The 25890-nt window shown below is 41.0% G+C and overlaps 1 protein-coding gene across 1 annotated transcript in view; it reads right to left on the bottom strand.

The window, feature by feature from the left end:
- Positions 1 to 649: 649 nt before the first annotated feature.
- The window catches only part of MCTP2 (multiple C2 and transmembrane domain containing 2), a 117337-nt gene continuing 92096 nt past the window's right edge, over positions 650 to 25890 (bottom strand). The window contains 6 exon segments of the mRNA XM_083870897.1: positions 650 to 4760; positions 6970 to 7067; positions 9410 to 9519; positions 11852 to 11961; positions 21745 to 21786; positions 24715 to 24837. Coding sequence (XP_083727023.1) covers positions 4692 to 4760; positions 6970 to 7067; positions 9410 to 9519; positions 11852 to 11961; positions 21745 to 21786; positions 24715 to 24837 — 552 coding nt within the window. The 3' untranslated portion in view covers positions 650 to 4691.

Below are 25890 nucleotides of genomic sequence, written 5' to 3'. Positions count from 1 at the left end.
CTTCCCACAAGGTGTGTTTCATTGATTGACTTTTACTAACAATGAGCCACAGGGAAGCCAAGTCCTCAGTCCTACTCATGAATATTCCAAAAAAACCCAAACCTTCAGCAGCACCTTATGTTTGAGCAAATGTGAGTAAATCTTGCACATACATGTCAAACCCAGTTATCTACACATTGTACAATTAGTGGACATGCTTCACATTCCCGTATCTCCATGATTTTACAATCCAAAACACCTAAAAGTCAGACTGGAACTTCTGAATGGCTTCTGGTCTTAGAGACTTTAGACTGAAAATGCCCTGAAAAAAAGTACCTTGAAGCAAAAATGTAAGTTTTTAATTGCTATGCCACACACTGAATAGATTTAAAAATGTAAAAACTGATGATTTGCATGGGGAAATGGACATAGAGAGAGTTGCTTTAAGAATCTCATGACAAATCTGAATTTAGAGCTGGATAAGTGGACTTTGCAGTAAGCACACATAACCCTCCTTCCCTTTTAGTAGAGCCTAGGAAATTCCAATATAGGGTTGTAGGCAGGTGAGATGAGGCTTTACCTCATTTCCTGCTGCAGCAGGAGATGCACTTACACTCCTTACTCCAAGCAAACTCCAGTGTGAATTGTTACACTGCACTGCAAAGGGATATCTTTGCTCACCTAGTCAGATACTAAATATTATAAATACATAAATATTATAGCACAGCATTTTGCAAAGAATGTGAAACATATCTCCTAATCCAGACAAATTAAAAGCATCAGCTTCAACTCAAATGTTTATTGCATTTCAAACAGCATTTATCAAAATAAAGAGCTCATCACAACATATATAGGTACTGGACCATCCAAACCCCTTCATTTGGAATGTCTCCAGCATAACAATTAACACAAATTATTCCGAAACCCAATATATCTACAAAAAAAAAAAAAAAAAAAAAAAAAAAAAAAAAAAAAAAAAAAAAGATATCAGAAAAAGATATCACCCTTCCTTCTGAACAAAAATCAGTTCCACGTGGAAAAACCTAAAGAAAAAAAAACCCCAAACGACTAAACCATCAATCCAAATTTCTGAATAAATAAACAGTTTTTCCTGCAGTTGAATGTTTTCACTCAAATCAACGATCAGATCCCACACGCCTCCTTAAATATGCCTGACTTTGGTCCTTACAAAATGACAAGATTACAGTATGATAAACCAGATGATAGTTTTGAGCGAGACAATGAGGCATTGTTTACAGAGAAGATTGAGAAACTGGTTTAACAAAAGGGTTCCGTGGACATCTATTGTATGTACAAGAAGGAGATTTACTGGAGATTTTGTAATTTCTACAAGGCTCTTTCCAACCAGCTTCATTAAGTTGAAGTAAATCAAATCATGCAGAGATCTGGCTCAGCCAGAGAGACATGCCGGGAAAGATACAAAATGAAGAAGAACAGACGCGAGATGATAAGCTTTAGAATCTTTGGCATTTTTCATAAACATTTTCAAGGTTTTTAAATCTGTATATTCACCCGTTTTTCCCCCACACACTCGCCTATAAATACATTATACATGCACTCTTTATATACAACTCTGTATATGCCTGGGTACACAAGCACACGTGCAAACAAAGAGGCATTTTTGTGGCTTTTTAAACCAGGATAATCATTCCTCAATCCTTCCATTTGCAGCTACACACGGCTTTGCATGAGCAAAATACATTCTTTAGCCAATCGAGTGTATGAAAATGTGCCTGTCCTTATTCAAAGGCACAGTGGGACTTCGAAAAATAAACTTATGTAAAACTACTGAATCTGGCTAATAACCCAGTAGAAGATAGTCTGCTGTTAGTTTTCCCTCTTCACATTCCTGGAACAGGCCAACAGGATTGTGCTATGGAACCACACACAGCTCCATCCAGATCACCAATCCATAAGCAAGGTTTAAACCATTTTACCTTTTATTAGATGACTTTCAAAGTCTATTTTTACTTTTTTTTTTTTTTTTTTTTTTTTTTTTTTTTTTTTGGGGGGGGCAGAAAGAATTCCTTCTCTCAAGTATTTCTCTGTACTGTCAACTAGCCCAGGGAATCCTGGTGGTAATAATCCCTGCCTGATAATCATAAGCAATAACTCCAGCTCTCGTGCTACCAATGACTTGTGGTGACAAGTCACTGCCAAATATCCCACAGCACCTAAAGGACTGAGGGCTGTAGTATCACCAAATTTAAGCAGGTTTTACACATGATTCTGTGTTTTAGTTTCCCCAGTCAAACAGCCTGACTAATGCTGGCTTTCTGAAATACATAAAGCAAACACACAATCACTAAAAGATTGGTAAGCAAGCAGGAAATCACATTCTCCACAGAACACAAAATGGGGTCCTTTCTTCTGTCTTTCCATTGCTGTTTCCACTTGACTTCACTTTTGGGTCCTCTCCTTGTGAACCACCAGGAAAGACTGCAAAGACACCAGTGGTGGACCAAAGCCTGCACACGGCTGTACAACCATTTCTTTGGGCACATGTTCTCTTTCTGCACAAGCACTTGTTTCTTTAAGGCTATAAAGTAGGGTTTTTCTTCCTCTTGGATCTGTAGTGCTGACCCCACTGGATTTAGACAGGAAAACAACAGCTATGCTGAAGATATCTGATGAGATGGAATTATAAAAGGCAAGCCAACAGAGTCTTTTCAGGTCACTGAGTTAGTCTTTTCTCCTAATCCTTTCACGGCATAAGGTTTTCATGCATCCATTGCCAGCAATGGATCTCTGATGATTCCAATATACAAAGAGTTCACCACAGGCTGGGATTAAAAAAAAAAAAAGGAAAAAGAAAAGGAAAAACGCGCAAGTGCTGGATGAAATATGGAGATACTCTTGGAGCTCGTAGCTCTTCTGCTCATTATGGTAAAAAACTCTTAAAAATGTACACTGCTTGAAAACTTTTTAAAATGTACACTGGTTGAACAGAAGATGGGTATCAAAGACCCAACTCTAACCCAGAACTCTAACCCAGAACCCTAACCCAGAGCCCTAACCTGAAACCCTAACCCAGAACCGAAACCCTAACTGGAACCCCAACTCGGAACTGGAATTCTAACTTGGAACCCAAACCCTAAAACCCAAGCCCTAATACCTGAACCCCTAGAACCTCTAGAACCCAGACTACACCCCCTAGAACTCTAGCACCTCTAGAACCCAAAGCTAGAACCTCTAGAGCCTCTAGCACCCAAAATAGGACCTCTAGAGCCCTAGAACCTCTAGAAACTCTAACCCTAACCTGGAACCCAAACCCTAAAACCCAAACCCGAAAACCTGAACACTGAAGTCTAAAACCCAGTTGGAGCAAAAACCTGGACCGGATTTTTCCCAAAGTCCAGAATGGAGACACCTGGTTGGAGCAAACACCCGGACTGGATTTTTCCTAGAGTCTGGAATGGAGTCACCTGGTTAGAGCAAAAACACAGACCGGATTATCGCCAGAGTCCGGAATGAAGTCACTTGGTTGGAAAGAAAACTCTAGAGACCTAACTAGAACCTCCAGAACCCAAGCTAGAACCTCTAGACCCTTTAGAACTAGAAAATCTAGAACCTCTAAGGCCAACCTCAACCCAAACCCTAAAACCTGAACTGAAAAACCTGAACCCCCAAACCCCTAACTCGGAACCCAAGCCCTAAAACCCAAACCCCGAAACCTAAAACCTGAACCTTCAACACCAACCTGAACCCTCAAAGCCAAATCCCGAAACCTAAAATCCAAATCTAAATCCAAACCCCAAACCCCGAACCCTAAAACACAAACCCTAAAACCCAAATCTCCGAACCCCTAAACCGGCACCCAAACCCTAAAACCCAAACTCTGAATCCTAAAACCCGAACCTTAAAACCTGAACCTCTAGAATCCTGAACTAGACCCTCAAGAACCCAGAGTACAACCCTAGAACTCCTTGAGCCTCTAACCCTGCCCTGGAACCCTTGGCCCATGTTGGTGCTGTCCAGGCCCTTCAGCAGCAGCACGAGGTGGCTCAGGCTGGTCTCACTGACGTGGGGCACAGGCTGGGGCTGCTCAAAGGCCTCCAAGTACAGGACAGAGGCCATGAGGTGGGACAGGGCAGTGGCACAAGCAGGTGGGGACAGGTGCTGGGCCAGGGGCTGCTGGCAGTCCTGAGAGGGGACACTGGAGCTAACCCAGAACCCCAGCCCGGGAACCTTAAGCCTTTCTAGGCACAGTGATTTAACTCAGAAAAGAATAGGCTTCATAACTTAATGTAAATCTGTTGGATATGTTAAAAACTGGTTCAGAGCATCTCCTCGCATCAGCTCAGCTGATCTGCTACACTAAGCAGAGTTATCTCTTCCTACATAACAAAGGGAGTGCTGCCACATCCAGCCTTGTCTCTGCAATCAAATGGGAAAACAGAAAAAAAAGAAAAATAAAAGGTGCAGTTGCACCATCCTCTCCCATTCTCCTCCCCATCCCACAAACGGATTCACATTTCACGTTGCTCTTTTTTGGGATTCTGTGCCAAAAAAGACAACCCAGAAAAGATAGATGTTCGTCAAAAAAAACCCAAAAAACAAAAAAAACCCCACATCTTCCAAGAAGGAGAAAGTCTGTGGCAGTGACTCTAGTGTTGTTCTGAGGCAAGAAAGGAGGGGAAAGGTGCTGTGTGTGCACACATAGGTGCTGCATTCCCAAAGCCCACGGCATCCTATAGCGCGCTCCGCTTCCTCCTGATGGGGCTGGTGCTGCTGGATGGTTTCAATTCAGCGTGCTGCACCTGTAAAAACAAACAGCCATGACGTCTGCACTTAGGTAACTCTAGCTCACTGCAGCGTGTGCTAATGGCTCCCCCGGGACAAACCCAGGGAAACCAAGGAAGGTTCAAAAGTAATGAATCATTTTCTAAACACAGGAACATGGGGGATTAATTGCAGGAAGGATTTGAGAAGTCATGCATCATTTCTTGAAACAAAAATATTAAAAGCAGATTTTTCTAATGAGATACATGGGGTTCTACCTGATTTCAGCGATCTTTTGGGTTTGTTTTGGTTTGGGAGTTGTTTTTCTTATCTTTCTGGCATTAACCTATTAGTTTAATAAACTTCTCTCAGGAGTCTCAATTCAAGTGGATCCCAACAGACAGTAAGATGACAGTTGTCAAAACCATACACAGACCCTGGGATGCTGAAACACTTAATAATTTCAAAAAAGGAAAGTATTCTCCCAAATAGGACCTGGACAAAGCTACCTCCACCTTTCAAAACAAATTCATACACAACATAATGATTAAAACATGTGTGGTAAACTGTCAAGGATGGTGTAATGTCCAAATTGTCTGTTGTGCGAGACAAACGTATTCCCACTGAAATCATGGGGAAAATTTGGCTGAACACACCATCTTTTTCACTCCTCCTCTGTCTTTTGTCCAACACATGTGGTTGTAAATGGGTACTGTACAGACAGGAGTAATTTCACTGCAGCACCCCAGTGAAATGCTGATGCACTGATAGCACATAAAAAAAAGGACACAGAGGGGCTTTGCAGCTTCCATGAATGACTTGTCCCTAAAGTGTGTGGCTGTCACTGTTTTCAGCACTAGTGGAAAACTCCAAGGTTTGCCCCATTCAAGGAACTTTTATCATTTCTCCCATAGAAAATGGTGATCATTTTCCTAGCTCAAAGGCTCCCTATATGATAGAAACCACTCAAGGAAATGTTCTAAGTGTAAATGTTAAATAAAGCATAAATAGAAAAGCAGCTTATCTTGAAACATAAACATTTAAAGGGCATATGCAAACCATCACTGCAAATCCAATGGCCTCCACAAGAGCAATGACAACAAATAAAAATACATTGAAGCTTAATGGCTCTATGATTATTCCTGCTCAGCCTTTTTTTCCTCCCACCAGTCCATAGTGGGATTTCCTTCCAGTTATTGGTGCTGCCACCAACCAGTCTGGTGGCCTCTTGAGATAAATGTCACCAGAAGCTTTTTCCAACCCTGTTTCTAGCAGATGCCTCAACACTGCATGTGAGCAATTCAGTTTCTCTCTGCAACAGCATAAAGCCACTACAGGTGAGATTGTGACTCCCTCATTCCCAGTGAGCAGCACCTCACAGGGAAAGTGCCAAGATCCACAGAGAAAGGTACAATGTCAAAGGGATCCTGGGCATCAGGGTCAGGGCCTGAGGACACAGATTTCAGTTAGTTAAAACAAAAGAAAGAATCCTTTATACTGTGTGGCTTCATTACCCAGCAAGACTATTTTCCCTCCTCCAAGAGAAATAAACAGATCGTGACATTCGAAAGGATTTATTGTTCAAATAATTTCCAGGAAGATAGGCGAGATTGCTGAAGACCATGTTGTTGTTTCAAAGTAATGGGAGAAGAGACAAGACTTGACTGAAACTGAGGGAGGATAGATTCTGGTTAGATTAAAACTTATAATTCCATAATGGTAGAAGATTGATCTGATCAACTGTACAGTATTTTATACACGTTTCAGGGTTTTCTTTAAAGAAAAAGATGAGCAGGGCATTGTCCAAAGGAGGCCTGGAGCTCAAGCACAATGTCACAGAAATAATTCCCCCCATTCCTCCCCCTATCTTGAGAAAAAGGAGAATTCAGCAAATCCTTTTGGATGGTTATCTCTATCAAAGAGACTATTTTTCTCCTCCCTCTGTACAAATACCAGAGCAGAAAGGTGACAAAAACCATAGCTCAGTAACCATGCTGAGTGATTTTCCAGATCATTTTTAAGTAGGTCTTTTCAGGATAATTTTTCTGCAATCATTTTATCCTTCTGACAAAGGATTTTGGCCCCCCCTCTCTTCTAACACTCTCTCCCCCCCTCCCTTTGTGGATTTTCCCCAGATTCCTTATCTCTGTTATTCAAAAGTCTTTGGCATTGTATTCCCAAACGGAGCACCCAGCCGCTCTCAGTGTCACTCCTTGCCTCTGTTGGCTGTGGCCATTCATTACTTACCTTTTGAACATCAGATGGTACCCTGGAGAGGAAATCTAGTAGCTCATTATTGTCGATGGCATAGGGATTTCTAAGCTTCTTAGTAAATTTATTTATGCCTAGGATGAAATAAAAAAATAAAAAATAAAGGCAAACAAAATAACGCGACCCTTTTCTACTCCCTCCCTCTAAATTCGTTCAGGCAAGGTGAAAAAGGGAAAGGGAATTCACAAGTAAAAATTAGTGTGAAAACAGTGCCTCAGACTCAAAGCCACACACATGCTCCCTGTCACGTGGAATCACTCACAAGTGCTTCCTGGAGGAAGTAAGAGGACATTATTGATAAAGGTGTTCTCAACTTTTGGGATCATGTGTTCCCAACAACGTGGTGAAAAGTGATTGCAGCGTGAATTCATTCTGGGGGATACTACAGAGGGAACACACACACTGAAAACCAAGTGTGCTGTTAAATCTGCTACCCTACATGACCAACTGGAAGGCTCTGAAAATAACTGGGAAAAAATATTTTTTTTCTCTTCCATCTCTTCAGAAAATGAAAGCTTCCCTTCCCCATCCCTCATGGTTTATCCCCTTTTTGCAGAGCCACATTTGCCAAGCTGCCATGATGCTGTGGGACACTGTGAAACCTTATCACAAGGTTTACTTTAGTTTGACCTTTATATGAATAATTAGGCTTATTAACTGCAGCACTATCAGTCCATCTCCATGGACTTATTTAAGCTTCAGTTGGCAGAGGTGGCCCCTTGTCTGGACAGAAGATCCATGGGAGTGTAATGTTGATATTATTGTTAAGTTCATAAGGTCTTCTCTTGCCTCTCTTAAGGTCTTCTAAGTGAAGAAAATCAGCAAACCCATTTTAAAAAATAGCAAAAATTCAAATGTTGGTTGCCTCTGAGGATCATAATACAGCAATTTCAGTTCCATCATGCCCCTGTCCAAAATCTCATAGTGGTTTCCCTGAAAATGATTTCAAATGTGATGGCTGCTCCAGCCTCCTCCTCTCCCTGAAATGTACCTGCCTCACATCTGAGATTCAGTTTTTAAGCCATAAACTTGTAGCAAAATGACAACACAATTTTCTGTGTACCTGATTTTTAAAAAACAGAAAATACCATAAGGTCTTCTGAGGCCTTGCCACAGGGTAGTTGTTTAACATGTATCATATTTGAAGGCCCTGTCACTCTAGATGATGTTGAATGGATGTATAGTTTTCATGTACTCACCATGTCTTCCATACAAGAACAACAATATTTTGTTACTGAACTTTTTACTGCCAGCATTTTCTCCCCTTTCCTTCTGCCCTTTCTTTTGTTTGATTTAGTCCTTTATTTATTTGTTGCTGTTGTCCAAAAATGGCGCTTTTTTTAATGCCACCTTCTCATTCCCTCCCTTTTCTACATCCAAGACAGCAGCTGATGGCTCAGCTCCAGGGGTGACAGGGGGTCCCTACGAGTCAGAGCCACACTGGGGCTGAGCTTCTGCAGATCAGTGGGGATTTACCTGCACTATGTTCTCCACATCTTTCTTCCTCAAGGCTGAGATAAAAGTCAGCACCCTACATAAGATCATTTGGAGATGCAGATTCCTTCAGCAGCTGGAATCATTGAGTGGTTTGGGTTGGAAGGCATCTTAAAAACAATCCCAATCCAACTCCCTGCGACAGGCAGGACACCTTCCACCATCCCAGGTTGTTCCAAGCCCTGTCCAGCCTGGCCTTGGACACTTCCAGGGATGGGGCAATAACAGCTTCTCTGTGTCAGAGCTTCATCACCCTCACAGGGAAGAATTTCTTCCCCATATCTAATCTAACCCTGCCCTCTTTCTGTTTAAAGCCATTCCCCTTGGTCCTATCTATGCCCTTGAATATCATCTCCTTCTGTGAAAGATGATCTCACATTCTTCATAATGCCACCAGGAAAGTTTTACTTTTTAAAAGCTCCTCTTTTAGCTCATTATGTATCTTCATATAAATACCTTCTAACCCATGACAAAAGGAGGCACTCAGTGTGTCCCACTGGGCACAGCCTGTCCTGACTGCCAGGATACTCAGACCCAAAAGGCTCCCAGGGTCCAAATCTACATGGTCCAGCTCTGCAAACACATCTTGTCCACTTCCTACCATTTCCCAGCTGGAGAGCTCCAGCACCAGGGAGCTAATTACTTTCCTGCAGAAGAATAATAACACTGAAAGTAGCTTATCTAGGCTAATGCTCTTCTTGTGGTGCTGTTGGAAACTTATAAAGAACCCTAAGAAAAGCAAATTATCGGATAACCCAGGGGGGAGAAATGGTAATTTTAAGAAGTTCATAACATCTTTATTCACCTCTAAGCAACAGCACTTGTTTGTCTGTATAACAGGTCGTTTAAAGCTTGTTTGATTTCACTCTGTAGGCATATATTGTATTTATCTCATACAAACGAGACACAGTGGAGTACTTACCCCAGATTAAAACAATGTACCTCAGTGGTATAAAATACAAAATAACTGTTGCTGCTGCCAGGACCAAGCAGGCCAGGACAGAGAGGAAAGGCACCGTCCAGTTGAATGTGCTGTAAGGAAAAAAAACACAATCCCTCTCAACATTTCTGTTCTTGGACACTGTTTGTGCTCTGCTACCCAATAATAATTTAATGACTTATTTGCAGTGCTCACTGCAGTCAGATATGCTGTAAATTGCAGATCCTTTGGAAGCTGGATAAGCAGATTCCTACATCTGGATGTTATAATGGATAAAGGGAGATATCTGAGAGGCAGATACCATGATAAGGAAAAAGAAGAGGAGCCCTGGGGAGCCCAGTGAAGTTGTTAGGCATGTTAGTGGGTTGTTTTTGTTTCTTTTTCTGTGTGTCACACTTGTTACACCTCTCTGCCGGTCAGTCAGCTCTCCATTATTCATGAGCACATTATCTGATCTGGAGATGGGGCTGAGCCAGCTCCACCGGGCCACACTGGAGATGACACCAGGTGTGTGTCCAGTGCATGACCCAGGAAGAGCAGGTAGCCAGAGTCAACCCCAACAAATAACCTGCATTAGATTAATTATGATGCCAAACAATTAAAGAGCAGTTCAAGTAATTTCTCTGTATAACAATAGGGCCATAATATTCTGTATAAGTCTGTCAACAAATATACACATTTTCTTATATCTATATTTTCAGCAATTCTTTACTACACTGAATATAGGAGGCTGGCTTGGATAAGCTGTAATAAGCCAGTAGCAGCCCAAGCTCCTGCATTCCAACAATCCCCATCGGATTTTTCCCAAGAGGAGCACTCTTGAAAGGCTCAGTTACTACAGCATTTCAGACTTTGGCCACACTGTAGTGAAAAACAGGATTTTATTTCGCTCAGACCTCTCATCTGCAAGTCAATGATGGACTGAAGGTGAGAAGCCACTGCTAACACATCTCTGAAATTACTTTGTCCCCCTGTGCCCTTGTAAGACATAACCCCTATGCCCTGCACCAAATGTTGAGATACCTGGACTACATTAGTCCACAGGTGGATTTGTGGATCTGGGCATCTCTGTTTCACACAGTCTGCCTGCTAACTTCATCATATCACAATGATGGGGAGTAGGAAGAAGAGAGAATGAATCTGGACCACTTATCAGGCTATAAAATAAGACAAACTTCCCTTGACAGATAAAATTAATAGGACGCTTCAAGAATTACATTTAAGCTTCAATAGACGTATTAAATATTAAGTAAAAATAGGTGGGAGAGGACCCATCATTATCAATCAATGTAGCTTAAGTTAAAGCAAGAAAAAAAAAAAAGCAAAACAGCTCAATTGAGTTAAACTATGAAAACTCCCTATGATTGTGTAACTGGAGTGACAGACGGAAACTGTAGCACAATTCAGTCTGTCACTTACAAAAAAAAACTTTGATAGCAATTTTTTTAATGGCACATCACTGCCGAGCTACAACAGAATTCTTCTGAAATTACATCGGGCGTCCACATTAATACCCAACGTGTTCTTTCTTTAAGACCATTGTCACCAAAATGAATACAAGAATTAATAGTGTTTAAAGCGCTTTGAGCCTTCCTGCCATGCAGCTGGGCAGAACAGTGCCCTGTTCATAGACTGGAATACATCTTTGGGCCACTTCCACCCCAGCTGGGGTGTCACCACAGCACATGTGGTTGCTGTATTTTTAGCTTGAACCCAGCTCCTCATTAAAGTGAGGCTCGGTCACAAACCATCACTTTGTGTTCAAAACAGACAACAGTATGGATCAATTAAGCTCCAATAAAGACCGAGTCATAAAAGGTTTGTGTGTGTTTGTATGGGGGGTTTCTTTTTTTTTTTTGGCTCTTCACCTCCCTCCTTTGTAAGGTCAGGAACACCCTCTGTGCCTCCCGCTTTGCCATGAGACCCTGAAAACCCCCTTTGGGCTTCCAGCAGGAAGCAGACAGCTCAAAATGGCAAAGACAGAAGAAGATCAGTGTGCTGGCCAGGGACACAAGTGACTGGTAACCCCCACAGCCAGGTCAGGATGGGGAGGGCGTGGGAAAGGCAACATTGACCATCAGTAGCCACTTTCTGGGATGGGACAGGAAAGAAATGCCTGGTGCTTCTGTGCCCACATCTCCAGCAGTATCTGGGGCATCCATGACTCCTCATCCCATCACAAACAAGCAAGAGCAGAAAATCAGGCAAACGTGAAAGCTACATCAGTAAAGAGCACTGCTTCTCCTCCCTGTGCTCTGGAAAGGTTTTTTAGAATAAAAGACTGTAAGACAAGAAGCAGTGGTGGGACTGGCCAGCTTATCCTGCTGCACCTTGCAGCCATTTTTGGAGCTAGATAATCACCTTGATCCTCTTGGTTCTGCTTCAGTTCAAATCATGGTCAGGCAAGAAAAAATTATTACTCACTTTTTAATCCTCTCTCCAAATGATGCTATTTCTTCCAGAACGCCTTGAACAGTTATGATGACCTCTTGGACCATTTGGATTCTCTCAATTAGACCCTTTTTCTCAGATTCCTATTCAAAAGAAACCAGAAAACCAAAACTTTTAATAATTTGCTAGGGTGTTCACAGACATATGGTGAAACAAAGATTTCCAGCACTGCTGATCCATCCATGACCTCAAATATTTCACTGAAGGAAGGACAGAACAAACACCCTGGGTTTATCACACAGAATTAACATTCTTTGTATAGATCCCTGTATTTCTCCCTGTTCCTCAACACATGGGCAGAGGTTTCTTCATCTCCTAACACAACCTGACTGCAGGATCTCAACCAGGATTTCACACAATTGGATGCCAAAGCACAAGAGCTGCTAAGCACCCCTGGCCTGGAGTGCTGGCTGCTCAGTGCTCCTCAAGAACAAAAATATTCCCAGGCAAAACTTCTAAATATCATTTTTCTGAGCTTTGTAGGCTCCCCACAGCCATGCTGGTTTGTGTATATAAATTAGCAGCAAGATAGTTGGTGCAATATTTTTTTGACCATTCTGTATACAGAGATTTATTCTTTTACTGGGAGAAAAAAAAAGGATGAAAGAAAAAAAATGTCATTTTCCCTTTACAGCGGCCATCTCAACTTCATTTCTTACTGCTTATTTTAGGCAACAACATTACAGGACATTACTACACATGTGCAGAAATAAAAAGGAAGCACAGAATGAATTAAAAATCAAAATTACTTAAATCAGGCTTGAAAACCAGTATACAATTATCGGCATTCAGCATTTCTTTGCCAGCAATCTAACACACATACAGGCATGCAAATTGGCATGGTTGCAGATATTCTAGCAAGAAATCAGCAAAACATTCACTTATTACAAAATGCAGAGCCCTGGACACTGATTTTACATCACATTTAGATACTTAAAAATCAGACTAATTTAGAAAAAAAAAATACAACAAAAAACAAACCAACAAAACATTTTAAGCTGTGTTTTAACCAATCTGTTCCCAGAGAGGGGAGATGATGGTAAAGAGCATTTTGTATCCTTGTTCTCTGTGGCCCACACAAGTTAAAGCAGAGGAAAGGGTGGGTGGGAATGAGCAAAGGCCAGAGACATTTGCACCAACACTGCTGCAATTCTGCCTCTGTGTTGTCATCCACATTATTCCTCCATGCAGGACAGAGTCAGGGGCTATTCAAAATCACACAGGGCCACACAGGTGAGGCCTACTGCTCCAGGATTTTGGCACTTCCATGCTGGGAGAGGCTCTGGATGGGGCTGAGACAGGGCACCACTCTACAAAAGGTGCTGGAATAACCTGAGACCCATCCTTGGATGCTGAGAGGCAGGCATGGGAATGCAGCCCTTATACCACTTCGAATTACTCACTGCCCATTTCTCTTCCCAGCAATTTTTGAGTTTAAAAAAGCCAGCCAAAACCACCATGGAGTTATCAAGCTCCAGACATTTGAATATTTGCCTTTAGGTTGCAAGTCAGTGCACAATGAATAGAAGCAGCATTTTAAATAATCACACATTTGGGTGTGAAAATGAGTATTTTTACATTAATAAAACAACCAACAAAAATGAAACCCTTGGGGTGTGAAATAACCCCAGAACAAAATAAATAAATAAATAGTCAGTTTATGTGAAAATAGCACCAAAAAGTCATTTTCACACAGCTCCAGTTATAATCTCATTAGGCTCAAATGTAAATGACACATTGAAATGATATTTAACTATTTCCTCACTGGAATGGTACAACGGTCCTTTAGCCACAGTTGGCTTTTTTTCCCACCAAACTTAGAAGCAGAATCTGGGGAGCAGCTCACAGAAAACCAGACAGTAGGAATTTCATTCTGTCCAAATTCATGCAGAGGGGTAAAGAAAACACTTAAATCAAGTGATATTGCAGGGCAAGCCTACTCTTGCTGCCCAGAGCTGCAAGGCAGATCATCTACCAGCTCTGTCTGCATCATGCTGACTTCATTTACACGTCCTCGATGGAGCTCAGAGATGTGGTGATAATGCAGTTTAACCAACACAACACAACACAACTCCTGCTGCAGCCACGAAGCAGAGCCAGAAAATAAACCAGAAACTGTCAGTCCCTAAGTTCTGACAACTGCATGCCCATGCTCACTGGCCCCATGCTAAAGTCACCCCTGGACAACAGTGCTTTCAGTTTCTGATCCAAATATGGCCAATCAATGTAAGGGCAGAGATGAACTGAGATTAGAAAACCTTGCAAATAAAATCATTTATTCAAGAGAAAAATAGGCTGCAACTGTCCCTGTAGTGTGCACGGTGTGCATAATCTTTTGAAAATCCTGGGAATTTGTCAGTGTAGTTCCTTTGTGATTGTTGGTTTGTTCTGGAAACCTGCAGTCTAAACACATGGACAGAATTATTAGGTCACTGGTTGAGCAACAGAGAAGCAGACAAACGAAGTTCAACAAATGGGATTTTCCAAATTATTTAGGTTTTGGAGTGTTGTTTATGCTTTGTGAAGCCAGGAGCAGTAAGAGTCCATCAGGGTGACAGTCACTGGACCCTATTTATTAGTAAATGGGCAAGTGTCATAGAGAAAGCTGTACTTGAACACTGCCATGTTCATGGAGAATGTAAAAAAAAGAATCCAAAATACATCTGCTAAACACACTTCCTCATCCATGCAAGGTCCCACCACCCAGACAATTCTTCTCCATCCTCTTCAGGTATCATTCCTTTCTGATTTCTTTTGAACCCAATGTATTATATTGCTTGAAAACTGGATTTGGATACCAATAGTTTAAGATCACAGCTCAGAAGATTTTGCATGAACTAAAAACAAAATATCCTGTCTGAAGCGGGTTTACAAAAGGTTAAGCATGTCAGGGGAGAGAAAAAAAAAATCACCAATCAAGACCCATAAATTTCAGAAATAAAGTATTTTGTCTCCAGCTAAGAAAAAGTATTTTGTCTCCAGCTAACATACATCAACTTGAGAAATGAAGACACCAAATCTCTACTGTACTGGAAGATGCTCCTAGATTTTTCTGTTTCTGAAATATGTAACAGTTAAACAGGACATACAAGCACACTTAAAGTTACCACAGCTCTGGGATCTCCTTGCCTTCGAAGGAACTTATTTAGGGTCAGTTGCAAAAGAAACCTTTGCACAACCACAGCATGGAGGGGCTTCCAATGCTGAAGACTAAAAGAGCAGGAATGTGGGGCAGGCCAGGACAGGATGTCCCCGGCACTCACAGCAATTCACAACGGGTGAGCTACAACGCTGAGCTGGTCTTGAGAGAGAAAATCCGAAGAGTTATGGGGGAAGACACTGAAGGCAAAATTCTTCAATCGTCTTCTCTGGAACAAAGGCCAAATGCCACCCGTTAGTGCTTCTTCTCCAGCCAAGCATCCATTACTGAATTCAAAGCTTGGATGGTGGAGATCCCCTAACTTCTTTTGATCATTTGTTTCAATGATTAATAGCTTTCATCTTTTACAGAAAGCTGTTTCCTATTTTTTAAATCTATCCTTCAAATATTTTTCCTCTGGATACATCCAAAACCAGCAAGCAACGCTCCAAATGCACAGACAATTTTTGCTGTTGTTCCCTGAGTGTATTTCTGATGTATACTGCAAATATCATATGCACACAACGAGAAGTTAGGCTTGAAGCCATGGGTAAGTTCTACATAATACTTGCTCATTTGGATTTCATAGAAAACACTTGCAGAGAAAAATCTTGCATGCAACTTTCAAACAAGTGGTATTCATCAGCAGATTTCTGGCGTGCCAAGGGAAACTCAATATATAAAGCTGAGGAACACTTGGGGGCAAAGATGAGGAAAAGGGGAGGAGAAAACATAAATATAGATTAATGCAAAAGGAAGAAGAAAACAGGATACAGGCAGCTCAATCAGGAATGAAAATCCTGAATATCTTCAGGGATTGGAACAATTAGTCTGCCTAGCCCTGGGCTGGCCTAACTTTCAGGATTAGCTTTCTTACAGTAGCTGTCTCATTATGCTACTGCTGCTACAAGCACATTAGGGCAATGTTTTACCAGGATTTATCTAACGTACCAGTTATTAATTCTTCAGTGTATTAGCAACAAACAAGATTGATGGAAAGGGAAAAGAAAGGAAAATAGCTCAGGCATGCATTCCTTTTTGCTCCACTATTATTCTGCTTTTAAAAAAAACCCAACAAAACATGCTGTAGTTATTTAGAGAAAAGTGGAGTTAGCCAAAGTTGGATTTAATTTGCAACTTGCTCTCTGCTGGACTACAAAACTCCAACCTTACCAGTGTCCAGCAAAACCTGTGCCACAACACCTTAGGGCCAAAATACTCGTCCATGAAGAACTTCTGAAACCAAAAGGATTTTATTTGGTATAAACAGCAGACCACTGGCCTCTATTGTCTGCAGGGAACACTTCACTAACGCTCCAGTCTAGCAGCAGAATGAAGCTCTTGCGGGAGGTGGCAGCCATGGAGTGACAGACAGTCTCTTGGTAGCTGAAATGAATTCCAGGCAGAGCTTTGCAAACAGTCACCACAGCAACCTTGAACTGGCTCCTACCTTTGGTGAGAGCCAAAGGCTGCTGAGGGAGCCCAGCAATCTGCCCTGCCCTGTGCTGCACAGCCTGCTGCCTGTCAAGGAGAGCACTTCCAGGAGGATGGGCACACCAAGGTTTGGGCTGCCAAACTCTGAGTAACTGCCTCGTGCAGCCCTGAAACTGCATCACAAGATCCTTCTGTTTATTAACACCACGCTGCAAATGTTCCTGCCCGTGGAAATCCAGCGGATCTGAGTGCACTTGAAATAATTACCAAACAGAGGAAATGCAACACATACAGGTCAATTTATGCTCTCAGTTAAAAAGGTGTGAAATCTGGAATAATTCCACCAGAGCCAACAGAATCACTTCAGACTGGTATGAGGGAGAGCAGCATTGGTCTTAAAAGGACACGTTTGGAAAGCAATAGCAGATCATCCTGCAGCTCAGGCTGGGGCACAAGATGACCACTCCATGCCTTGCTCAGCTATGCCTGCAACACTTTCTCTGCCTACAACACTAGATGAATTTCATCCATGCACAGGGGTCCAGCAAAAGTCTCGTAAGCCAAGCCCATAAGAAAAATCTTATGTGAAAAACCTCTAGGTCGTAATTCAGTTTATTTCTCTATGCACAGGCATGAAATGCAGGGGACTTAAGAAGCATTTTCTGTACTTGCTCACGTTTTCATAGAGGTGTAAAGTAACCCAAAGTCCACTGGCATTGCCACAAGTTTTCAAGCAATATCAGCAGTCACAATAGAATAAAACACAATTCAGGTGAGGAACACATGCTTAAGAAGCAATGAGAATCAATCCTGAATGCAGGTAGGAAGTCATCAGTCATCTTTGATTTAAAAAACAGAAAAGGATAGAAAATAGATTTTGTCAAAATAAGTGCTTTGTCCTGGAAATACCTGAGACTTAAGAACAATCTACTGGATCATCGTCTATAATCCAGGTGATGATCTTTAGCAATTTGGGGTATAGGAGAAAGAGAGATCTAGTCATATATCTGGCCAATTCAAAATAAAATTTAACAACATTTTAAATAGTTGGAATTTTTAAGGGAGGACTCCCCAGGGCCCATGTGCTTAGTCCTATGACCTGCCTAGTGCTTCTTAGTATTTTTCCAGAGTTTTAGAGAAGTTACAGTGTTGGCTTTTACATACATCCAGGTAGGTAATTCTCTCTAAGAGGGAGAATTTTGGAGTGCCATAGGACTGCTAAGGTTTCTTGTGAGGATGCCTAAAAGTCCTCTGAAAGAACTTCCTTTCAACTCCTCTCTCCCATCACCTCTAGACCTGTAAATTGGTGGCTCATAGCACTGATATAAGAACTGTGCCAATTTATGGGATGCCTGTGGATAAGACCAGTCCTAGACAACGCTGCTGTGCAAATAAGACTTAACAAAAGATCATTTAACTTCCAGTTTCTTGTACAAAAAAGCTCCCAGGGAAAGACCAAAGCAACCCCTGCATTGGGTCTTTTTGCACATGATTTTGTGGAGGACGTGAATGTTCCTTGTCAGTCTGAACACAGCCTGTGTATCAAGGGGCATTTTCAAGTCCTTACCATCATTTCTCTTCAGCAATCTTAATGGGAGATGTTGAAATATTATATTGCAATTGTTGTACTGAAGAGAAAAAGAAAAAACTAACGAAATTATTTAAACTTCCAGGGAAGAAAACAATGAGATGATATTGTCTTGAATGACCTTTCCTAAGTATGGGGATATAGCATCTTACACAATAGACTCTTGGTTCATGTTTCAATTACTGACCTTTACTGCGGAGAAAATTAATGCAATTTTCATCGTAATCCACCCGTACAAATAAGATCCATACGGAAGGTTTCCACATGCTGAATCTAACTCAAATGGAAAATGTCAGTTGTTTGCTACTGGATGAATTTGACTTTAATTTGTTCGGCTGGAGTCTTTTTGAATTGTGTTCATAAAACTTCGTGTATCTTTGGTACCTATTTTTGACAGGGAATTTCCTACATTAAAGGCATTGAATTTTTATTCTTTGGTGATTTTTTTTCCACTTCTGTTTTGTTTTTTTTTTCAAATACATGAGATACTAAACATTTCTTGGAAGTTGCCAAATAACTTGGCTTAAAGCCACAGTATCATTTGATTCTTCCCTGTTACACTGCACTAGCCAAGCAGGAGGACTATGCTGGCTCACCACAGGACAGAAACTCTCCAAAAAAACCCCCAAAAACCATAGGAAATGTTGTTGATTTAGTTTTGTCTCTGATTTTCTTCTGAATCAGTTACCAGACCTGAAAATACTAGTAAATTAAGTTTTGTCTGTTGTGGAGATGTAAAGTTTTATTCAGACAATGGAGAAGACTCCAAGGCTCTTTCCAGTCAGCTGCTATGACACAATCGTTCACAGGGTAACTGTCTGCTCTTGAAACTCTACAGTCATTATCAGAAACAGAAAAAAGAAAGTAAAATAAATAGAACTGGTCAACAATCAGACAAGAATTGCATGCAGCTTGTCTATACCTTCTTACTGGCAGACCAAAGATGCCCCAGTGATGTAATTTTAAAACAATCCTTACTCAGCCTGACAGAGGCCAGAGCTGACAGGACACAGCCTGAACCCCGTGTCCAAGATGGCACAAATCCGAGAAGGCATTTATCCACTGAGGAGCTGGTGCCAAAGGGACACAGCACTGCTATCTTTTACAGCCCTCCGTGCTGGTATGTGGGGAGGGCAGAGGGGGAGAGGATGGGGGAGTGGGCAATTAAGCCCTGTCATTTAAGACAGATAGTCTAGGTGGAGGGAGTTAATCTGCTCTTGGGTTTTTGAACTAAGTGTCTGTGTATTTATAATTTGTAAACAGTTCATCTCTTCAAGGGTGTGTTACAATTCCCAGAAGCGCGGTCTGTTATGTCTAACAGGCAGCAGAACCCAGAAGGGCTCTGTGTGAGAGTATTTTGATACAGCAGGATGACAGGAAACAGAAACAGTGACCTCGTACACCACAACCCAACTAGCAGATTTCAACTTTGGGAGCTCTTGTATTAGGGAGGAAAAAAAAATACACAGACTTCTTTTTAAAGTAGAGTTGTCTGTTTAAATGTTGACATTGCGATGAGATAGTGTCATAAAATTACATTTTTCTTACGCTCCCCAGAGAGCATTGGCCACCCTCAGACTTGGAAAAGTGACTTTTAGAATAACCTAATGTACTTAAAGATGCAAGTCATGGGAGTGCAAGCGTGGCCCAACACTGCTGCTGCTGCACAGGGGTGCACATAAAGCACAGCAAAGACAACCAGGGCAATTCTGCACAGCACTGGACATGGGACAAATGTAGGGGCTGGCAATTGTCTCCTCTGGCAACTCTGTGTCAGAATTCCATAGACCCATAACAATTAGAATGAATTATGAATTATTACTGTAATGTTGGGATGTAAAGTGTCATCTCCATGAGAAAGCCTGCTGGGGGTGTCTGCTGTGAGAGGCTTTAGCCAGTGCTGCCAGCTCTCTGTGCCAGAGAGTCGCGGAGTGTGTGTGAAATGGAGAGAGAGGCAGCTCCCATTACAAAATGGTAGGGCCAAACCATCAAAAGCTCAACGCTGACTCTCAGGAGTTTTACCAAACCTTCACACTTAGTTAAAATAAACCAAGAAAGGGAATGACAGTGAAGCTGTTTGGGGGCACTCAAAAACCCAAAGTCATTAAATCCATCTTGAAGTGACCCGGTTGTATTTGTAGAGAGAACCAAAGTCATTGGAGTTAAATGTAGGGTAAATGTAACCTAGAATATTTTAGCATTGCAGCAATGAATCTACTGCACACCACAGGAAACAGAGGATTGGATACCTATTTAATACATTCTTACTTCGCTTTTCCCACCTCAGCACTTGCAAGGGAAAAACAGGAATATTAAAATAGAAAAAAGAAAATGGGATTGTTCCAGTGGATAAGTTACACCTTTAAGCATTACACAAATAATATTTACAGGTGTCTAGAACCAGATACCCACTAAATAGAAATTATTGACTTTTACAGATACACCGTATTCTTCTGAAAAAGATCTAACTTTCATTTAGCAACTTCTGATGAGTTTCAGATATTGGTCCATTCAGCTGATGAATTTTAGGATGCAAAGAGTAAATTATAAATGAGAACATTTAAACAACTATTGTGTGTTGCAAGAAACCTGTAACTCAGCTGGATTGCCTAAACTTCACTTTATAACTTTGACGGATTTCTGGTTGCTCATTAAAATATAACCACAGCAGAAGAGCAAGTTAAATTTAAATAACTATTCCCATCAATTAGTCTGCTGAGCTTCAGTCCTAGGGTCTGTGACTGAGAAGAGTTAAGGTGCACTTGCTAGCTGTGTTATTGATTTACTTCTTAATGATCAACAATTTCACTGTAACATTTTTAAAACATAGAATATTCAAGCAGAGTCTTATTAACTTAGTATGCAATTTGAAAGTTTCACATCCCCTCATGAACATTTTCTTCCTAACAGCTAATGTTCCTTTGCATGCTGTTGCTCGTTAAATAATTCCTCACCTTTTAGCTTTAAAGTATTTATAGATTATCAGATCCTCTTTCACTTACTTATGTTTTTTCAAGCTGTATACATTAAGTTCTCTTAATCTTTCTTCATATGTCATGCCCTCTAATCCTTTTATCATTTGTCACTGTGGTTTGATAAAGTTGGAAAAAAATCCAATGAATTTTTCACAGTGAGAAGAATGAGTAAGTATGTTCCAATAAAATAAAAAACAGGCCTTGCCAATTCCAATTCTTCCCACATTTCAGCCACTGAACTAAAACTGTTGTTTCTTTTTCCCAGGCTCTGAAAGAAATACTGAGAAAATTCTAACCAGCCCTGCACAAATCACACCAATTCTGGCCTACCGAAGTGGAAACGCCAAATCGTTTGGGGAAAGCCATTAGTAGGGAATGTCACCCAGCACCTGGGACGGCAGTGAGGGGGGGATTGTACATCCTTGTGCACACCTTTGCACCTCCTGCAGCCACACACACCCCTGTGGGTGCACATTCAGGAACATGGGCCCACCACAGGGTCAGGCACAACCTGAGGCTGCTCAGAGTCACTTGGCATCCAGGGCTTGTCACTCTGGAATCTTACACAAACCAACCCCTTCCTACTTTCCAACCTGCCAAGCAGCAAACTGCTGACAACTGTTTTCCCAGTTAATACAGATAATAACTGAAGATTTATGGAGAGACCATTTGTTTGTGTTCTCCCACCTTCCCTGTGATTCCAGCCAACACAATTGTGAGATATGCTTACCTTATCATCTTCATCCTCGTCTTCATCCAAGCCCATCAGCTCCTGCAGAAGCAGATGTCCATATTACAAAACACAACACTTATTTTTTAGTGACAGGCAATGTTCAAAAAGCTTATGATACTCCCACAATGTTTCACTATACAATTTTCACCCACTTCTATTGAAAGTCATTAAAAAAACCCCACCACTTTCTCCTTTCCAAACTAGTGTTTTATATTCGAGGACCTTTATTTTTTGTGGTATTCTGAACAAAGCATGCAATCCCCTATACAAATTTTAAGTCTAAATAAAGCATTAGTGGCCGTGTCCAGTAATCTGAAGGCAACAGGCTTTCAAACACATTGCCAACTTTTACTATCTGTAAACAGCTTTGTTCTCAGTCTTGCAAATGAACCAACTGGTATGTCAAGGCTGAGGACTCTATACTCAACTTGTTCCATCCTCACTGCCACAATGACTGCTCCCTCCCTTTAGGGCCATTACTGAAACATTAGACTTTAGAAAACACATTAGTATGAACGTAATCAATCTCACATAGAATCACAGGCAGATTTCTATGCAGCATTATTTCCTCCCTTTAACTTCTGTGCTGACAGGTAGGACAGAAAACAAAAGACTTGGCGAAGGCTTGGAATTAGGAGCACTTGGCTTTCAACTCAAGTATTTAATAAACTGAGCCTTTAACAGGGTCCTCCAGTTTGTTTTTTTTTTTTTTTCTTGGTTATTTAATAGCTACATTTGAATCTGTGTACTACAAGTTTAAATACAGCAAACATGCAAGGAATGTGAGGAATCACAATAAAAAGATGTTTTGGATTTAGGGTTTCTTGGGGGGTTGGGTGTTTCTCTTTTGGGGTTTTTTAATTTCTCTTTTTTTTTTTTTTTTTTTTTTTTTTTTTTTTTTTCCTGAAAAGCAGTTGCATCTAGGATGTAAAAGGTATTGGGAGTTCAGATACCCAGAATTATTCTTTGGCTCTCTGGAATACACTGAGCAGCTGAATTAACACTGATCATGGTTAAAATTTCTATAGAAGCTCCCCATCTGTAAATCATAAAACATTTTACCAATATTCATGAATTTAGCCTCCTGGCAAGTAGATCAGGAGTACAAGGTTAATACTGTTATTCACATTTTATAGCACAGAAATCAGAGAGAATTTGAGGTTCACTTTTGCAAAGTCTCTTGCTTGCATTCCTCTGTATACACAAAATGTGTGTGCTGGCACAGAAAAACCAAGGGCAGTGAATATCCAGCCAAGGCCTGAAGAAGCAAAAAATAAATAAATGACTGTGTAAAAAGCATTGGCATTTTGAAGAAAACCTTTTCTCATCTGCAGGACAGATGTGACTGGGGCTAGCACCTGATTGTCTATTTTTGACCTACAGATGGTTAGAATCATAGACACACATAAAAAAGGAATCAGGTAATATTAAAGGCACTTTGACTACTTGTTCCATATGATCCCAATCCTTTGCAAAGTACTTTGGCAGACGTGTGATTGTGCTTATGCAAAATGCACCCCTGAATTTCATGGCATGGCACTGCTTAGAGAATGTGTGACAGGAAAAGAGCCAAATTCCTGATGGACCTTTCTTTAGTATTACCACAATTAGCTGTATTTTTAGAAAGAGTCTTTTTACAGTGTCCAGCTAAATGATGCTCTGCTCAGTTGTTCTGTCCTTTGTGAGACTTTTCTCACCTGAACATGCAACAAACTCACCACAGGATGAGAGAAGGGGCTGGAAGGCACTCTCTGTGTATTATTTTTTTCTGGGTAAGTCAGTATTGTTATTATTTACTGTCCTTTGTATTAAAAACAAAAACATCTGTTTGCTTGGGATTCTCCCACATGGGATGTTCTGCTTTTCTTGATGAAATCAAGTAGTCACTGAAGACACACAGTACCTTTCTGCATTATTCTGTTCTTGGCTGAAACTGGAGAAAGGCATTTCTTTTTTCCATGTTTTCAAATTAAGCCTCCCCTGGTCTGGATAGTGCAACTTCTCCTGTTTTCTAAGAATCTTTCCATGTGGGAGTGGATGAAAACTAAACTAGGAGCAAATTTTCACACTAAAATTAATAAACCCCCCATTGACTTTTTAAATTCTAGGATATTATGCCTTTGTGTAAAATCCACTTGACTCATTCAGGTAAAGGTATTCTTCATAGCTACCAATGTCAATTATCTTTTTGTTAGAAAGAATCATCAAAAGTTAGAAGGAAGCTATTCTTTGACTTCCATTACATTCCTGTATTTATTTCAATTTTAAAAACAGAATATTATAGACATTCATGAATTTACTCTCCCCTTTAGCTCTAATTACCATTGTTATGGGAGTAAAGACAGTGGCCACCATCAAACAGCATTTCATATCACAACAGTAGCACTTTTTCACACTTGGTTATTTCTGTATTTTAAACTTCTGTATTCTTGATTATTTATGGTATTTAAAACTTTCTTTCTCCCAAGTTAAAAACCAAAGGCTAAATTTCTGGGGGAAAAAAATCCATTTCTCTTTCAAGAGCTGGGAATGGGAAGGAGGAATAAAAGCTTCTTAAGCTCTCAGATCACAGGACAAGCTTTAAAAAAACTACATTCTCTTTTTGGATTCTATTGATTTCCCTCTTCTTTAAAACCTTAATTGTTAGTGTGTTGCAAAGTGTAATGGCGGGAGGGGAATGGCTTTTAAGAACTTGCTGCTTTGCAAACCTTTCTTAATTCAACTTAAAAACATTTGTAGTTATTTAGTAAGTGAAAATACTCCTCCTACACACTCTCATCTTCTTCTCCTACTACTCTGAACGGTTTATTGCTTTAATTGAATAATGAAAATTGAGATAATTGAGGGCTTTTTTCAGTAACTTTGAAACAGAAGTGCTACACAACCAGCTCGATGCCATTAAAACGCGTGACTCTTCGCTCAGGGGCAAACTGGGGCTGCCAGAAATGTGACTGCCACTCTACTTGCCTGGGCATCCTGGGCATTATTGGCCTTCCCCGTTGTGACGAGGGAGAAATTGTATGCAAAGAGCACCAGCAGAGCCAGGGGCACCATGTACAGCTCCACGGTCCAGACAGTGACCACGAATACCTGGGAGAACACAAGTGTTGAAGGAGAGACATGTAAGAAAGGCTGTCAGTAACTATCACTCTGCACATTCATCCTTGAATCTCTGCTAACCTCATCCAGATTGTTATTATTTTGGCACAGAAATCTGCCCCCTCTATCCTGTGTGGGTTCATTAGGCTGCTGCTTGTTGGCTTCTCCTCCCCTGTACCTGGGGAAGGAAAAGGCCACGGACAGGAGGTCAGTCCAAAGGCTTTCTCCCCTCCTTTCTGGGACCCCTCCAGCCTGAAAGCCTTTTGTCCTTAGTGCTGGTGTACAACAGATGCACTTAGAGAGGTAAACCTGCTCCACTTCATCAAACTCTAATTGCCAGCGGGTCATTCCCAGGCTAGGGAAGAGAATTTTCCTCTTGTGCAACAGAAGCTCCCTTGTCACTGCACAGGGGATGATCAGCAAATGCATCTTCACCATTAATCCAGCTCTAGTCTCAGCACAGAGAAAGGACTGTCACCTTGCAGGAGACAAGGTTTAGGTTGCACATGATGCATTATTTTGGAAAGGGATCCAGTCAGCCTAGTCTCCATTCTCATACTCTTGCTGTTTTTCAGCACAGCATATTCTGATTTCACTGGTTCTTTGGAGTCTCTTTTCCTAAAACCCAGTATGATTCTGTGTGTTTGGACTGGTATCTGACAAAACCCATTAAAAGCAAAACCAGAAGCCCAACTGGAACAGCCAAACACACAAATAACATGATGGGGATCTAAAAAGCACATAGGATTTTTCAAAAAAAACTGTATCAAGTCAAACTACAATCCTATCTTACAAGTACCAACAACACCTGAACAGACTGCAAACTTGGAAGGGTTGGCAATGCAAAGTTAATAAACTAAATCCAGAACTGCCATAAAATGTATGTTGTGATCCCATTTCCTTTTCTACTCATACATAGTGTTTCCAGAAGAACTGCCTAATGCTGGTAGCAACCTGAAGCTATTTTAAGCAATCTCCTTCAAAGACAAGGTACAAACACATTTTTCTGATTTTTCTTCCCCCAAAGGAAGCTGGTTAGATCAG

Source organism: Zosterops lateralis (assembly GCF_965231275.1).
Source record: "Zosterops lateralis genome assembly, chromosome: 13".
NCBI lineage: Eukaryota > Metazoa > Chordata > Aves > Passeriformes > Zosteropidae > Zosterops > Zosterops lateralis.
This window is presented reverse-complemented; position numbering and strand designations above follow the sequence as displayed.